The sequence below is a fragment of the Neomonachus schauinslandi genome, chromosome 2, assembly GCF_002201575.2.
Source record: "Neomonachus schauinslandi chromosome 2, ASM220157v2, whole genome shotgun sequence".
NCBI lineage: Eukaryota > Metazoa > Chordata > Mammalia > Carnivora > Phocidae > Neomonachus > Neomonachus schauinslandi.
In genome coordinates this window covers 197,007,980-197,025,872 of record NC_058404.1, presented here as the reverse complement: position 1 = coordinate 197,025,872, position 17,893 = coordinate 197,007,980, and the positions used below count along the sequence as shown (strand labels likewise).

The 17,893-nt window shown below is 48.0% G+C and overlaps 1 protein-coding gene across 2 annotated transcripts in view; it reads right to left on the bottom strand.

Annotated features, from left to right (window-relative positions):
- The window catches only part of SLC2A9 (solute carrier family 2 member 9), a 189,664-nt gene extending 172,251 nt beyond the window's left edge, over positions 1-17,413 (bottom strand). Inside the window, exons 1-3 of one of the 2 annotated variants that reach the window (XM_021677592.1) lie at positions 17,181-17,276; positions 12,287-12,439; positions 9,714-9,812 (exon numbers count right to left, since the gene is read on the bottom strand). In XM_021677592.1, coding sequence (XP_021533267.1) covers positions 9,714-9,812; positions 12,287-12,439; positions 17,181-17,243 — 315 coding nt within the window. In that variant the 5' untranslated portion in view covers positions 17,244-17,276. Of the gene's footprint in view, positions 1-9,713; positions 9,813-12,286; positions 12,440-17,180 lie in introns of both variants that reach the window. The other variant, XM_021677593.2, reaches the window with a different exon arrangement.
- Between the last annotated feature and the right edge of the window lie 480 nt (positions 17,414-17,893).

The window sequence follows — 17,893 nt, the reverse complement described above, 5'->3', positions numbered from 1 at the left end:
CTAAGGAATGGGCCCTCATGGTGGGGTTGGTGCCCTTATTAAAAGAAACATCAGAGAGCTTGCTTGCTTACTGTCTCTTCCACATAGGGACACGGTGAGAAGACAGCCATCTGTGAGCCAGGAGGAGGGCTCCCACCAGGAATCGACCATGCCAGCACCCTTATCTAAGATTCCAACCTCCCTAACCATGAGAAATAGAAGTCAGTTGTTTGAGCTTCCCAGTCTGTGATATTTTGTTACAGCAGCCTAAGCAGACTAATACATTAGTATGTCTATGAGAATTTCTATGTGCCCAGCATGCAGCATTTTATTGCAGAGATGACAGGCTGGTGATCACCTCTGTGTTGCCCCTCATTGGTGGAGAGTAGAGCTTGGGAGGCAGTTAGGGGTGACCCTTCCCAGCCCCCTGTATCTAGGCAGGCTGGGCACTGCACTGCATTTAGGGCTCTCTTGGCCCCTCTAAAATGTCCTCAAAGCCTGAGGACACCAGGCTGAAAATGCCTCACACTGTCACAATGACTGAATAGCTTGCTGGGCATGCTAGCCACAAAAGTAGAGCCACAGCATCCCAAACAAGACATCTCATGGTGTGAATCTGGCTGGTACAGAAAAGGACCTGATTAAAAACATGTCCAATGACCAGGAAACCCAAAGTGTTTACCTAAAACTGGACACTGGCAATGCCCGACAGGATGAGCCCTGAAGCCAGACTGGCCAGGGTCATACCTGGCACCCAATTATTGTGTGCCCATGGGCAAGCCAATCTAGTTACCAGTATGCATCAATTTTCTCATCTCTAAAATGGGGATAATGATGAAACACACCTCATAGGGTCGTCATGAGGATGCACAGTGCGAATGCATGGAAAGTGCCTGAAGGAAGGGCTGGCACTCAACATGTGATTTTTCCGTGTGTGTTGTTACTGATGTTGTCATAAAATTTGTTTTTAATACTATGAAATTGAAAATTCACCCTGATCATGTGTAGATCTTCAGAAATCTCCTCCTCTCCTGAATTAGAAGGGTGGCTTATCAAACCCTCTTCATTCAGTTTATCATCTCTCCCATTAAATACCTCCAAGCTCTGGACCCTTCCATTCTTCCCACTGACAATAAAGTTGTTTTTCTCCTAAAAGACAAGTCATATCGCCCCTACGTCATGAACATGCCATGGCTCCCCAGCGCCCATAGACTAAATCTCAATCTGCAGCTTAAGATTTGAGGCCCCTTGCTTCTGGCTCTATTCTGCTTTTCTACCTCTTATTCCATCCCATCCCCCTATTTCCCCTGGGTACCCAGCACATCACACCTCTATTAACTATTCCCAACATGTCAGCAGGTCAGCATGGCCAGGCCTTTGGATATGCTTCAGCTCTCTGCCTCTCCCCGATGCCCATGGAAATCCTACCCACCTCTCATGACTCAGCTCAGATGCCATGTTGCCTTCCCTGATTCCCAAAATTAAACACCTGGTAGGCCCTCAGTAAATAGTTGTTAAATGAGACTTCTGGTTTCTAGACCAGCATGCAAAAATCTTGGCAGTGGTTACTCTGTCCTAACAAATAAAAAGCTGAATGAATTGAAAAATCAACAACTCTTAGATCAATCAGAGAAATGAGGTCATAGGGCAAACCACTGGCCTGAAAATTAAAGAGACAGGCAGATGCAGAGAATCACAACCTACCAGAACAAAAAACCCAGGGTAGAAACCCCTGCAGGAGGCAACACTATGGTAGGAAAACCTGAACTGTGATTGACGAATTGCTGGAGTCTCAGTGTGAACACGGCTCAGTTACAAACTCCAGGGATGCCCTGTCACAGCCCCTACAACACAATTTTGTGTGTTTTACCACGAGGAGCTCTACCAGTCCCACCCAGTGAATATCCAAGAAAAATCCCCTCATGCTTCCAGCAGGGGAGAGGAAAAGAACCATTCTGAAATACATAAAGCATGCTGTTCTTTGCAAGGCCTGCCCCCAGGAGAAGTAATTTTACCTGAGCTTAATCCACCTGCTGGAGTTTTATCAGAGCCTAACCTACCTGGGTGAAGGGAAATACCCATCTCTAGCCCCCTCCAGCCATCCTAAGGAAGGAGTGAGCAGGACCTGAGAGGCACTGGTAAAGTTCATGGTCCAGGGTCACCAGCTGACCAAAAGACTGAGACCTTATCATAAGACTGTAGCATGCTTCTTCTCCCTTCATGCCTTACATTACTAGAGGTCTGTTTACTGCAGTTCCTTTTGCCCAGTACATCATTCCAACTTTCAAAAAAATTACAAGACATACTAAAAGGTAAAAATCAGTTTGAAGAAAGTAAATAAGCATCAGAGCCAAAATCAGATACAGCAGGAATGTTGGACTTACCAGACCAGGAATTTTTTTAATTAGTTAATATGCTCAAGGCTTAATTGGAAAAACTAGACAGCATGCAAGAACAGATGAACAATGTAAGCACAGAGATGGCTATCCTATGAAAGAATCAAAAAGAAATGGTAGAAATCAAAAACACTTTATCAGAAGGGGCACCTGGGTGGCTCAGTCAGTTAAGCGTCCGACTCTTGGTTTCTGCTCAGGTCACCATCTCAGGGTCATGAGATCAAGCCCTGCATTGGGCTCCATGCTCAGTGTGGAGTCTGCTTGTCCATCTCCCTCTGTTCCTCCCCCTGCTCACTTACTCTCTCATAAATAAAGTCTTTTTAAAAACAAACAAAAACACTGTAACAGAAATGAAGAATGGACCAAAAAACAAAGAGAAAAAAGAATGAAAAAAAAAAAAAAACAGAACAGAAATGCAAGAACTGTGGGAAAACTACAAAATGTGTAATATACACATGGTGGGAACACCCAGAAGAAGGGAGAGAGGTGGAAAAAGAGGAAATACTTGAGGCAACAATGACTGAGAACTTCCTCGAATTAACGTCAGACACTAAACCACAGACCCAGGAAACACCAAACAGTATAAACCCTTTAAAAAAAAAAAAAGTTATACTCAAGCATATCATATTCAAACTTTAGAAAATTAAAGATTAAAAAAAAACAAAACACACCTCTTGAAAGAAGCCAGGTCAAAAAGTACCTACAGCAGACAAAAGATAAAAATCACACCCAACTTCTCCTCAGAAACCATGCCAAGAAGAGAGTGAAATAAAATACTCAAAATGCTGAGAGAAAAAAACAACCTACCAACCTAGAATTCTGTACCCTGCAAAATTACCCTTCAAAAGTAAATGACAAGTAGATGTTTCAGACAAACATTGAGGAAATTCGTTGCCAGTAGATCTGCCTTGCAAAAAAACATCAAAAGAAGTTTTTCAGAGAGAAGGAACCTGATAATGCTCAGAAACTCAGATTTCCATAAAGAGAAGAGCATAGGAGAATGAATAAGTAAAGGTAAAATGAAAACATTTTTCTTTTTTTTTTTTTAAGATTTATTTATTTACTTGGGGAGGAGAGGCAGAAGGAGGAGAGAGAATCTCAAGCAGACTCCATGCAGAGCACAGAGCCTGAAGCAGGGCTCAATGCATCAATCTCACAATCCAGAGATCATAACCTGAGCCAAAACCAAGAGTCAGACACTTAACCAACTGAGCTACCCAGGTGCTCCTTTTTTCTTATTCTTAATTAATCTAAGAGATAACAGTTTGTTCAAAATAATAACAGCAGCAATGTATTTGATTATCTATATAATATGCTTATGTGCAAGTGAAATGAATGACACAGGGGTGTGGAGGAATTAGAAATATTTTGTTATTATAAAGTATGAACATTACCTGTGATGTAAGATAGTATTATTTGTAAGTAGCCTTAATGTATATCATAAACTCTCTGGCAACCACTAAAGAAAGTTTAAAAAAAAAGAGGTAAATTGATATGAAAGGAAAAGAGAAAATGGAACCATGTAAAATGCTCAGTTAAAACCACAAAAGGCAGAAGAAGTGTGGAAGACAAAAATGGGAACAAAGAAAAAAGGCAACAAATAGAAAACAGTAACAGATAGTTAGATATTAATCCAACTATATCAATAATCACATTGTCAATGGACTAAATATGGCAATTAAAAGACAGACTGTCAGAGAGGATCAAAAAACAAGGCCCGGCTATATGTTGTCTACAAGAAACCCACTTAAAACATAAAGACACATACAGATTAAAAGTACAGGGAAGGAGAAAGATATACCATGCTGACATGAATCAAAGGAAAGCATTAATAACTATATTAATTTCAGACAGGAGAGATACTTTGACAAGGAGAGTTAACAGGGAAAAAGAGGGGCATTGCATACTGATAAAGGACCAATACTCCAAGAAAATATAACAAGACTTAATGTGTATGTGCCTAGGGTCACCTGGGTGGCTCAGATTGTTAAGTGTCTGCCTTCAGTTCAGGTCATGATCCCAGGGTCCTGGGATTGAGCCCCACATCGGGCTCCTGGCTCAGCAGGGAGCCTGCTTCTCCCTCTCTCTCTGCCTCTCCCTCTGCTCATGCTCTCTCTCTCTATCTCTGTGTTTCAAATGAATAAATAAAATCTTAAAAAAAAATGTGTATGTGCCTAACAACAGAGCATGAAAATACATAAAGCAAAAGCTAATAAAACTGTAAGGAAAAATAGATGAATCACTATTATAGTCAGAAACTGAAACACCCCTCTGCCAGAAATGGACAGATCCAGCAGGCAGAAAATCAACGAGGACATAGCTGAACTCAACAACTCAACCATCATCCAACTGGATACAATGGACATCTATAGTCTACCTCATCCAACAGCAGTAGGATCTACATTCTTCTCAGGCTCACATGGACATTCGGTAAGATAGACCACATTCTGGGCCATAAAACAAACTTTATCAAATTTAAGAGAATATAAATCATACACTGTGTGGACTCATACCATAATGGAATTAAACTAGAAATCAGTAACAGAATATAGCTGGAAAATCCCAAAATACTTGAAGATTAAAACAATACCCCTCTTAATAACACATGGATCAAAGAAGAAATCTCAAGAGAAATTTTAAAATAAAGCAGTTTAAAAGAAAATGAAAATATTAATCATCAAGATTTGTGGGATGCAGCAAAAGTAGTGCTTAGAAGGAAATGTATAGCATTGAATGAATATATTAGAAAAGACAAAAGACTTAAAATCAGTAAGTTTCCATCTTAGGAGACTAGAAAAAGAAGAGCAAATTAAATTCAAATAAGCATTATCCTGGAAGTCCTAGCTAATGCAATGAGACAATAAGAGGAAATAAAAGATATACATATTGAGAAAGAAGAAATAAAGCTGTCTTTGTTCATAGAAGACATAGTCATCTATGCAAAGTTTGATAGAATCGACCAAAAAAATTCCTGGAACTAAGGAGTGATTGACTGTAGCACAGTTGCAAGATAACAAGATTAGTATATAAAAGTCAATCACTTCCCTATATTCCAGCAATGAAAGAATGGAATTTTAAATTAAAAATATTACCACCTACATTAGCACTAAAGAAAATGAAACAGGTATAAAGCTAATGAGTTATGTGGATATCAACAAACTGATTCTAAAATTTATATGGAGAAGCAAAAGACCCAGAATAGCCAACTCAACATTGAAGGAGAACAAAGATGGAGGACTGGCGCCATCCTACTTTGACTTTTGATAAAGCTACAGTAATCAAGACAGCATGGTATTGGTGAAAGAACAGACAAATAGGTCAATAGAACAGAACAGGGAGTCCAGAAATAGACCCACATTAATATAGTGAAATGATCTTTGCAAAAGAACAAAGGCAATACAATAGAGCAAAGATGGTCTTTTCAACAAATGGTGCTAGAACAATAGATAAACACACACACACACACACACACAAAGAATCCAGACACAGACTTTATACCCTTCATAAAAATTAACTCAAAATGGGTCACAGACCTAAATGTAAAACACAAAACTATAAAACTTCTAAAAAACAACATAGAAGAAAATCTAGATGACCGTGGGCATGGTGGTGACTTTCTAAGGACAACACCAAAGGCACAATCCATGCAAGAAATCATTGATGAGCTGGACTTCAATAAAATTAAAAACCTCTGCTCTGGGAAAGACGATGTCATGAGAATGAGAAGACAAGACACAGCCTGGGAGAAAATATTTGCAAAAGACGCATCTGATAAAGAACTGTTGCCCAAAATATGCAATGAATTCTTAAAACTCAACCATAGGGCGCCTGGGTGGCTCAGTCGTTAAGCGTCTGCCTTCGGCTCAGGTCACGATCCCAGGGTCCCGGGATCGAGTCCCACATCGGGCTCCCTGCTCGGCAGGAAGCCTGCTTCTCCCTCTCCCACTCCCCCTGCTTGTGTTCTGCTCTCGCTGTCTCTCTCTGTGTCAAATAAATAAAATCTTAAAAACAAAAACAAAAACAAAAACTCAACCATAATGACACAGCAATCCAATTAAAGAATGGGCGAAAGATCTGAACAGACACCTCACCAAAGAAGATATACAGATAGCAAATGAACACATGAAAAGATATTCCTATCTTTTCAAAAAACATAAGAAAAAGTATTCAACATCATATGTCATTAGGGAATTACAATTAAAACAAGGAGATACCAGGACACGCCTATTAGAACGTCCCAAATCCAAAGCACTAAGGACACCAAATGCCGGTGAGAATGGGAAGCAATGGGAACCTTCATTCATTGCTACTGGGAATGCAAAACAGTGTGGTCACTTAGGAAGATGGTTTGTCAGTTTCTTACAAAACTAAACATACTCTTCCCATATGATTCAGCAATCATGCTCCTTGGTATTTACCCAAGTGAACTGAAAACTTCTGTCCACACAAAAACCTGCACATGGATGTTTATAGCAACTTGACTCATAGTTGTCAAAACTTAGATGCAATCAAGAAGTCCTTCCACAGATGAGCGGCTTAAGACACAGGTCCATCCACACAATGGAATATTATTCAGCGTTAAAAAACAAATGAGGTTTTGAGCCATGTACAGACATGGAGGAAGGAAGCTTAAGTGCATAATACTGAGTGAAAGAAGCCAGTCTGAAAAGGTCACATACTGTATGATTCCAACTGTATGACATTCTGGAAAACCTAACCTCTGAAGACAGTAAAAAGATCAGTGGTTGCCAGGGGTTAGTAGGGAGGGAAAAAGGAATAGGGAGAACAGAGGATTTCTGGGGCAATGAAACTGTTTTGTAAGATACCACAATGGTGGGTACCTGTCACTCTACATTTGTCAAAACTCCTACAATATACAACACCAAGGGTGAACCTTAAATGTAACCCTTGGACTTTGGGTGAAGATGATGAATCGAGGCAGGTTCACTGATGACAACAAATCAGTAGTGGTGCAGGATGTTGATAGTGAGTGGTGCACTGGAGGGACAAGGGATATGGGGGGATTCTCTGTACTTTCCACTTAATTTTACTGTGAACTGCCTTAAAACTGCTCTAAGAAATTAAGTTTATTAATTAAAAACAAGATTTAAATGGATGAACGACAGAATTCTCCTCCTTCTTCCTGTTCCCACAGTTGTGGTGTGAGCTTATATTTTTCTTCTTACATCATTGGATTCAGGGTTCAAGTTTCACAGGGCCTTTTGCTCTACAAACCATGAGTGCGAAGGTTCTCCACCCTCTGCTGGAGTTTCTGCTGAACCATCAAGACAAAGCAAGAGTGTCAACTTCCAATCTTCTTTTAAAGACAAGTATGGACAACTCAGATCCCCATGTCAGGATGATGTCACAATGACAAAGTCAAAGCCACTGCAAGAGTTCAGGGAGGCCATCTCAGCCCCTGGCTTTCAAAATGGTCTTAGCATCAGAATCCAGTTTTCAAATGAACTTACACAGAACGCCCCAAATATACAAGAGCTAATAGAGTAAAAAAAAAAAAAATCAGAACTGTCCTGGCACCTGATTCTAACACGTTTCATGTCCTAACACAGTCATTATTCCTTCCAGCTCATCAACTGAGAAATACAACCGATGCCCCTCCTATATTATTGTCCAAATAGTTGGTGACAATACTGAACAGGATAGGGCTCAGCAGCATGATTTGGAAACTTCCCTTTTCTTTCTCATATATAGACACATTGGCAAAGATGTAATGATGTAATTAGTTTGGACATTATGTTATAAAACTTTTCAAATGCATAGAAAAGTAAGGGAACAGAACAATGAACATCTACATCTAGATTTCAGGGTTGTAATTATTTTTCTGTATTTCTGTTGCATATATAGGCACTGATTTTTTTGGGTCCTGATTTGGACAAACCAGCTATAAAAGACATTGTGGGACTGTTGAAGGACATCTGAATTTTAAAAAGGCACCTCTGCAAAGTCCAGGACTCCTGGGAACCCTTTAAGACCCGATGGTCCAGCCTCCTTTGCATTTTGCACATGGGGATTCTGGGCCCCAAACAAGGAAAAGCCCAAAAAGCCTCCAGGAGGCTGGCTTCTGCCTGACACTTTAGCTCCTGCCCTAGGCTCCCCAAAAGGCATCCTGTGCTCCAACCGCATCACACATGCATCCCTGCAAACATTTCACAGATCTCAAGCCTCTGTGCCTTTGCTCTACCTTTAAAACAAAGCTGAGGCATCACCTCCTCCAGGAAGCCTTTCCTCACACCCTTCATCCACCCTACGCCCAAGGGTGGAAGTAGGTCAAGCAGAAGCCAGCACCCCCAGGAATAGGTAACACACAGACCTAATAGTCTAGGTAGGCAGAACCAAACCAAACCTGCAAACTAGCAGGGACGTGTGAGGGGGGCCTGGGGAACTGCACCTGCAAAAGGAAATTCCAAAAGGGAAGTAAGTATTGCTAAGAGAGTCACTCAAAATGGAGTGGGGAGGATACTGAGGAAGCAGCCCTATGGGCTCCTGTTTCAATTCTGAGAACACCATGAACTCTTGACTTTTGTCCATTATGACTTGCCAATTGCACATTGATGGCCTCTTGGAACACCTCCTCTACTGCCGACTGAAATAGAGATAATGTAACACTGGTGAGCTACAGAGCCAATCCTGCATCAGGTGGTCAGTTAAGCACTGTCAGCACCGATCACGATTCCTTCAAAACAAGTTACCCAACCCTGTGGGTTTTGCCTTCATAAGCCTGCACTCCCTGTTGCAATTCCGAGCACAGTCTCAATCTCGGTCCTCTCTGTGCCTCCCACATTGCAAATCCTAAGACCTCAAATAAACACTTTTGGTTGCTTTACAGCCTCTTCTTGATTGACATACCTACTGTCTTGATTCCAAACGAAAACAAAGGCCAACGGTGGATCTTAACCAACAGATATCCAAGTGACCTCAGGCTGTGATTAAAAGCCATAAACACAAAAAGAACATCAGGAAAATGTCTATGCATAAGGTCTCTCTGTGCCTCCTCGGATTCCATGCCCAGGAATAAGCCCCTGAGACCTCCGAAGACCCCTCTCCTTGCCCTGCACTCTCCCAGGACACTCCAGCAAGAACTGAACGCCCCGTGTTGTGACATTGTTTCTGTGTCTCTCATCTCCCCTCCTCGACGGTGGGGGCTGGTCTCACTCTCTCTATCCCTCTCCTAGACCCTCTGGCAAAGGTCTGGTACAGAACTGGCCTGCAAAGGTTTGCAGAATCAGGTACCATCCCGGCCAGGCGCTAGCACCCGAAGATTTCCACGTGGCCGCAGCGCCCTCTGCCGGGCACATCCCACAGCTGCGGGGCACTCACCTGAGCGGGGGCATTCACCACCGACAGGTTGTACCCGTAGAGGAAGGAGGAGCCGAAGGCGCCCACGAGAGAGGCCACGATGAGCGAGCAGGACCAGTCCTGGGAAAGGAGAGGACAGCACGTCAGATCTGGCAGTCGGGCACAGAGCCAGGGGCCCACAGGACGTACCTGGGCCGTCCCCTCGTCTGGGGAGGCCGCCCCAGAGAATTCCCAGGACAAGGAGACAAGTTCCTGGAGCCGGCTGGCAGGTGAGTTGCCCATCCAGGTCCACCTGCGCAGGCAGGCGCCCTGGGTGAGTTGGGTCAGCCCCCGGAGCTCAGTTTGCTTCTGACTGCTGCAACAAATCAGTGACTGGCAGACCTAATATCCTTAGCAGGTGCTTTGTAAGCAGCCACATACTATTATTTCAGCTGAATTTGGCCACTTTCTGAACCACACAGGAGCAAAAAGCAAAGCCAGACACAGCGGCCAGCATCTGGGGCTTACAAGAGGTATGGGCCAGGCATTGCCCAGAGCCCTTTCTGGGTATTCTCTCCGGGAATCCTTAGATCAGTACTATTTGATCCTGATGTTGTTAGGTGAGGAAACAGGCACAGAGGTGTCCGTGCTGCTGTCCGGGGTGGGGGCTGGGGCCCATGCAGTCTCGCGCTGCACCACGCTGCCTCTCCGTCTGGGAACGTGTCTCGGGGCTTGAGGCTGCTCACAGCTGCCCACGTGCACACGCGCTCACATGCACGCGCACGCACCGCTGCACCTGCCGTTCCAGACTCAGCTGTCCATCTGCAGGCCACTATGAGCCCCTCAGGCCAAGGGCCTGCAGAGACATACAGGGCTCAGCCTGGAGAAAGAGGCATCTGCCTCCATGAATCCTGTCCTTTGGCCTCATCCAAGGATGGTCACAATCAGGACAGGGCCCTGGAGTGGAAGCATCTGGGCCCCTTGGCAAAAGCTGACCAGCCTGCAGGAGCTGGAGACAGGAGGGGTTGCCATCCTAAGCTGGCCGGGGGGAATATGCCAGTCTCCAGATGGAGGTGACCCAGGTGCTCTTGGAAGCCGCTTTCTCTGCTATCCTGTAATGTGTGTGCGCTTCGCAGGCCAGGCGCTGATAAAGCCCCAGGGGTACAGTGGCAAACAAAACAGACAAGGTCCACAGTTCCGGGGACTGAGCTGGTCAAATACTGTTTGGAAGGGAAAACAGGACCCCAATAGCCAATTCCCTGCTCTGCCTACCTCAGTAGTCTCTTCTAGCACGGGATGCAGTGCTGGACGTTCTGGCCACTCAGCTGTGGGCACCGGAGCCAGTTTCTTGACCTTTCTGGGTCTCAGCTTGCCCAGCTGGAAAATGGATCTAAGAACAGCACGGCTGTCCAGGTTGTTGAACACTCGCCGTGTTGCTGGGTGAGGATGTTTAGAATGTTGCGTGCACACAGGGAGGGTTCAGAAAGCCTGTTTACTCTTTCTGCTTTCCCTCTGGCCCAGCCATACAGAATGGCTGTTGCCCAGGTCAGGTGCCAGGGTCTCCCTTGGCCTGGCCCGTGCGGCTACGTACACCCGGAATTCTCCCTTCTAGAGACTTGTGTGTCCAAGACCCATGACCAGTGTCCTCTCCTCTGAAAGCTCCATCTCCTCGTGTTGACATTTCTCTATGATTCAGCTCTGTCCTACCCCGGGCTCTGCCGCTTAGGACTGTAACCTTGGACCAGTTACATAGCTGCTCTGTGACTCAGTGTTCTTATCAGAAAATGCGGATGATAACAGACCCCACCTACTGAGCTGTTATGCTGAGTTAACACTGTGCCCGCGAGCGTTAGCAACAGGGGCTGGACAGTGGGCAAGGGTCTCACTTTTTGAGGGTGGGGGTCTTGCTTCCAGGAACCAAGCCTGCTGCAGAGAAGGTATTCAGGAAATGCTAGTGATTGGATGGAAGTGAGAAAGGGGGTTTATAAGCCACCAGGATGGACACGGCCAGATGTGGGGCCAGAATCTTTTCCTGCAGTAAGAGGGGCCTGAACTGCATGGGATTCATCGATGGAACAGAAATGCACTTTGGACAAAATGCCCATTCTCCATAGTCCCTTATCCTCTGGGTCTCGGCTCAGATGTCACTCGTCCCAACTCCCTGGGCTGTCCCTGGCGGCCTTCTGTCCCTGGGCCCCCTTGCTTCCAGCCCTGATCACTGTCCCCTTGTCTGCACCCATCAGAGGATAGAGAAGGGCAGGTGGGAGCCTCTCCCTGGAGCCCCTGCCCCCACTTGGCCAGCTGGGGCCCACCCCCTCTCATCACCTGCCCCAGGGACAGGGTACCAGCTGTGGGGGTGGGGAAGGAAGAGGGGACACCACCCAGCACGTGCGAGGCCTCATTTCATGAGCACAGCCACGTTGCCAGAGGAAACCGCAGCTCCAGAGCGGGAGCTCCACGGCCAAGGTCACGGGGACCAGGATGCCTGCACTCAAGGCAGGCTTCTCTGACCCAGGGCCCCAGGCCTTCCAGGCCGCGGAGGCAGTTAGGTGCAGCCGCCCACGCTGGGCCTCTGAGCCCCATGGCAGGGTCCAGAGGCCGGTTTCTGTGTTTACCTTTCTGGTCCTCCTGCCCGGTGTCCTTCTCCGGGCGCGGCCACGCTCGGCAGCCCCTGCGTGAGCCCAGGCCTGGGAGTCCATGCTCCTCCGGCCGCGGGCTGTGCCAGGGCATCTCTGAGCAGGAGGCAGAGTCCACGAGGGGGCGGGGGCCTGGCAGGAAATGCGGCAGTTCTGTCTTGTCTGAACAGGAAATGGGCACCGTGGGCTTCCCCCACCCCACCCCCGTTCCCAGTCATAGCAGCAGCCCAGGAGTCCTGGAAGGGCAACTTGCCTTCTGAGGAATCACCACCCAGGGCAGGGATTTTTCCTTTGGCACCTTTGATTTTCCCTCCCAACCGCGTGCAGCGAGGGAGCACCGGGCATGAAGCCAGGGTGCCTCCCGACGGATTGGGACAGAAGGAACGTCATTGGTGGCACGGGAAGCCTGCTGGCGTCCTGACCCTGCCTCTCTAACTGCGTCCTTAGCCAATCCACTTTGCTTCTCTGAGCTACTGTGTTTACGAGGGCAAAACGGAAGGCTGATCCCTCCTGGACTGTCCGTCCAGTAGTTATTCTGAGGCTCAACTAGAAAACACATAGCTTCGAGCAGCATGCTGGACGTGGGCATGACTGCCCTGCAGCTCTCCAACAAATGGGGAGGCTCTGGGTTTGGAAGAAAAAGGATCTGCCCCTCTTTTGGTCATTACTCTGTCCTGCTCACTCAGCGTTGGCTCAGGGAAGACCTCTTCCTTGCCCAACCCCGGGCATGAAGGAGGCAAGACCCCTCCATGCATACTTAACGTCATGAGAATTAATTCACCACGTGGCCAGTTTGCCCCAGATGTCAGAGAAGTACCTTTAATCATGACAGGTTTAGGACAGCCTGCCTCGGCCCTTTGCTCCCAGAGGCAGAAGGCAGGTACCCGAGGCCAGTGGGCGAAGGTATGTTTGGGGAATGCAGAACCCCGCGAAGGCTAGGGAGGTATCAAGTCCAGCAAGCAAGCAAACTAGGTTCAGTGGATCACAGACAATGAACCTGGGGCTGGATCACGGAAGGCTCTCTGAAAGAGGTGATTCCTGAGTAAGCTCGGGGGGAATATGCAGGCAGAGAAGGTGCGTGGGGCGGGAGAACATGGGCCCAAACCCATGGGCATAGATGCCCTGGGGTATGTGGGAAAGCAGAATAATTGAGCATGGCTGGGCCTGAGGTATGGGAAGGGGTGTGGGAGGGGACTGGACAGCTGCCTCCCCGGGTCTTGGGGACCCACACTATGCCATCCTGATGGGGACTTTATGTTCATCCTCCTCTCCTCCTCCCCCTCCCCTCCTTAGCTCAGGCCCTTCCGTGTATTCTTCCTGGCTTCCTCATCGCTAACAGGGGGTCTCACCTGATCTCACTAGAACTCAGACTGAGGCAGGTGATCCCCCCAACCCTCTGCCATTTAAAATTGTTCTGTGCTTTCCCATTGGGGTTGAAAACTCAGTAGGCCCCAGGACCCAGGACAAATATGCAACTACATTTGGGTGTGAAGTGGGGAGTTGGGGTGGGGACGCCCCTGCGCTGTGTCTGGGACGCCGCCGCGCTGTGAAGGCTTGAGTCAGCAAGCATTAAAGGCCCTGCCCGCCGAGCACAGCATGTCCACAAGCCAGCAGCGGGCTCCGAGTGTGGCCTTGAGCCCCTGTCAGAGCTGTCCCTGCACACCTCTCCTGCCTCAGCCTCCCTGATCCAACACCTGCTGAATCTGAGCTCCAAGGCCAGAAGCCGGAGGGGATGCAGACCCCAGGGATGGAGGGAGACCAGCCGCCCCCCATCTGCGCCCGGTCCGGCCCTGCACCAGGCGCTGTCCCAGACCCTAAGACTGGACATGCGCAGACTTCACTTTTCCATTTGGTCCCACAGCCTGGAGGTGGTGCTTGGCCTGAAGAGTTCCTCTTATTGGTGGAGCTGGCTGCCCATAACTCCTGTCCCCCGCCTGCCGAAGGCGAAGGAACCCACAGGGGAGCAGTGCCTTGCCCGAAGTCGCGCACCTGAGAGTAGCCCCGGCTCAAGTTCCAGGCCGGTGCTCCAGCTATTTGGAGAGTGGCCTTCACGTTAACTGCACTGCCTTCCTTTGAATTTGAGCTTTTCAGGGTGAATTACAGCTCTACTTTCTGGGAAACCTTGGTGAAGGTGACACGAACTGTCCCTTCCCCTTGCCACAGCTTAGCAGCTTAAAGCCCAGACACGGGTGGGTGGCGCACTGCCTGGGTTTGAGCCTCCGCACAGCCACTTAGGACCTGTGAGCCCTGGTGCAAGTCCCTCGGCCTCTCTGTGGCACAGGGTCCTGGTCTGTAACATGGGCGTGACGGGGCCACCGCCTCAGACTTGTGGAAGATTCTGTGAGTTTATACTTGAAAAGCACGTCGAACCGAGGAAGCTAAAACATCAGCCAGCATACAGCAAGTGTACAATGAATACTCATTAGTATGTTTTAAATCACCTTGTCCCCAGATAATGTGCTGTATCTGGACCCAAATGCTCTCACCCTTTTCTAAGTAAGTACCATCCTGCGTACTCTGCGTAGAAAGATCTGGGCCCCTCTAGGGAATTAATGTCCTCCGCGGTAAACGGGGAGGTCTGGGGCCAGGTTAATGTCACCGGGCAATTGCTAAGGCCTGTGCCAGGGCTCAAGTTTGGTCTCTCGGTGGTGAACATGATGCGTTGCACCTGCCTGGACCAGACGGCAGGTAACCGGGACTACCCATCACCCGAGCACCCTCCTCCTGCACCTCCCGGGCCGCGTCTGCACTGCTTTGCCCTCGGCCAAATGTGTTCACACCCATGATGTCACCAGTCCTCCAGCAGCCATCCGAGGAGCTGCTAGGCCGACGTGACAAGGAAGAAGTGGAGTTTGGGAGAGTGGGTACCATTCCCACATTGGCTTGGCCTGTGGTGCCGCGCTCTCCAGCAAACCCTGAGAAAGTTACCTCTATCAAGGATGTGGCCATTAGACAAATGTTCCCAGGTGTGCTGGGGCTGAGCCACGATCACCCTCTTCTGACCTGTATGCACACACCCACCCTCCATTATTTATCGAGTACCTACTCCTGCCAGGTTCTCCCGGCCCTTGCTCAGGCTTGCCCTCTGACTACCCATAACTGCTCATCCGTCGGCACTCTGCTCTCTCACCAGCTCCCCCCGAAGCCCCGCCGGGCCTCTCTTTGCCCCTCTGTGCTCTGTAGGCTGCTCACCACTGCACTGGCTGTGACCATCCTTACTTACAAGTGTCTGTCCCCATGTGTGCCTTTCCCTCTGGACGGGAGCTCACCAAGGGCCGGGGCTGTGTGTGTCTGTTATGGAGTGAACTGTGTCCCCCTCCCCAGATTCATCTGGGGAAGTGCTAACCCCCAGCACCTCAGAAGGTGACTGTATTGGGGGACAGGGTCTTTAAAGAAGAGAGTGGGGTAAAATGAGGTCACTAGGGTAGACCCCAATCCGATATGACTGGTGTCTTTATAAGAAGAGCATGGGACACAGACACATATAAAAGAAAGTCCATGTAAGGACGTGGGGAGAGGACAGCTGCCTACATGCCAAGGACAGAAGCCTCAGAAGGAACCAACCCTGCTGACATCCTTGATCTCAGACTCCAGCCTCCAGAACCGTGAGAAAGTAGATCTCTGTTGTTTAAGCCCCCCAGCTTGTGATGCTTTGTCATGGCGGCCTGAGCAGGCTAATCCAGCGTCCTGAGCCTCTTTGGATTCCCAGAGTTTTCTTCCCACCTCACTCAAGGAAGGGGCCAGGTAGATACTTCTGGAACTGAACTCAAACTGATGGTGTCCTGAAGCTAGAAAGTCAGCTTGGACAAGATGAAAATTTTCTACCAGGAAAGGAAAAAAAAAGGGGGGGGGGGAGTTTTTTATTGAATAGCATTTAAGCAGAATGATTGAGATGACAGTACCACTTCCTTCATGACACCAAATGCCTGGACAGCAGAGCCTTGACTCTACCTCACAGGAGTGTGTCCTTGGAGGGAATGACTGTTTATTTAACGTGACTCTGCCACATCCCTGGATGACCTGAGGAGGTGGCTGGACCCTCCTTAAACCTCTGTCTCACACCTGTGGGTGGGGACAATCACTCTCAGCCTGCCAGTTCCACACTTCCCTGGTGGTTTGATAAATACACTTGTGTTGATCTTTGTCCGGCTAAATACGGTTTATTAAAAACATGGACATATTTTCTTCTGAGTCCTGGTTGCTTCTGCTGCTATCACAGGAGATGAGGCACAAAGGGACCAGGGTTCGAGACCACTCCCCCCCAAACTAGCTACGTAGCCTTGGACAAGTGGCTTCATCCCTGTCTGAGCTGCAGCTCCTCGCCTGCAAAATGAGGGTGGTGATGTCTTCACTGGGGTATATGGCCAAGAGAACCGAAGGAGAGACCCGGATAAAGGCCCCACACAGAGCAGGTGCTGTCTGGCTTTGGTTTTTGAGTCTGGTTTAAAAGAAGGTGCAAGGATCCCTGAGGAGTGAGGGCCTCTCTGGGGCAGGTGGACTGGGCCTTGTGGTGGGGTAGGGGATGGGTTTCAGCATATCCTCAAGGACAGCGACATCCTCACTCTCACACAGCAGTGTCCCCTCGTTGCGAAATGACCTTTGGAGTGGAGACACTCCCGCCAGTCCTGAAGACCACTAGCAGATGACAGAGTCATCATCAACTACAGTACAATACGATCAGTGGCCTGTGGCTCGTAGTACATGCTTTCCTGCTCACACGGCAACTTCCCACACACTGTTGCTTCTACCCCCTTGCTCTCTCTTCTCCACCTGACCTCGCCTCCCTCTACATCTCCTCGGGAGCAGCGAAGGGGCCAGGAGGGACTGCCCCAGCGTCACCAGAACAGGGAGAGAGAAGGAAACCAGGACTGACCAATTTCTTTCTCGCCAAATCACTTTCTTTGGAATCTGCTGAGTCCTTTTCACTGCACTTCATGGTTTATTTTTCAAATTTTGGACTGGGTTTCCTTGTTCCTGAAAAAGAGGAAAAAAAAAGGAAGAAGTCATTAGATACTTGCCGTCCCGATGGGTAATTAGGGAAGGTGGCCCCAAAATGGGGGGGTTGCCTGGTGAGGACACGAGGACAGCGGTGCCCAGCTCCCCTGGGGACCCACGCATCTCCATGCTCGTCTCTAGCCTCATGTCTCCATCTGCAGGATGCGGGATGGTGGGGCTGGACGACTTCTGTGTTTCCCGCACTTGCTGTGTTGCTTATTAAATTCAGGCCCCTCCCCAAAACATTCTCATTCAGATGGTCATTCTTATGGCGGGGAAGATCTTGGAAACTCCAAAATTTCTGTCCCCAAGATGTGAAAATAAAAGCGGTGTAAATTAAAACCAAGTGCCCATCTTCCCTGTCAAATTGGAACCAGTCACCAAAATTGTAACCAAAATCACTGGCAGGACAGAAGTAGAAAAATGTGCAGCTTTTCTGGAGTTTGGAAATAAGTTACCAGAGCCATAAAAATATGTGGGCCCTTTGGCCCAACTACTCCATCTATAAAAAGTTATTAGAAAGCAGTAATGAAGAACATGCACAAAGATTTTAGCCTGAGATTGTTAACAAATGGGTATTCACAATAGAAA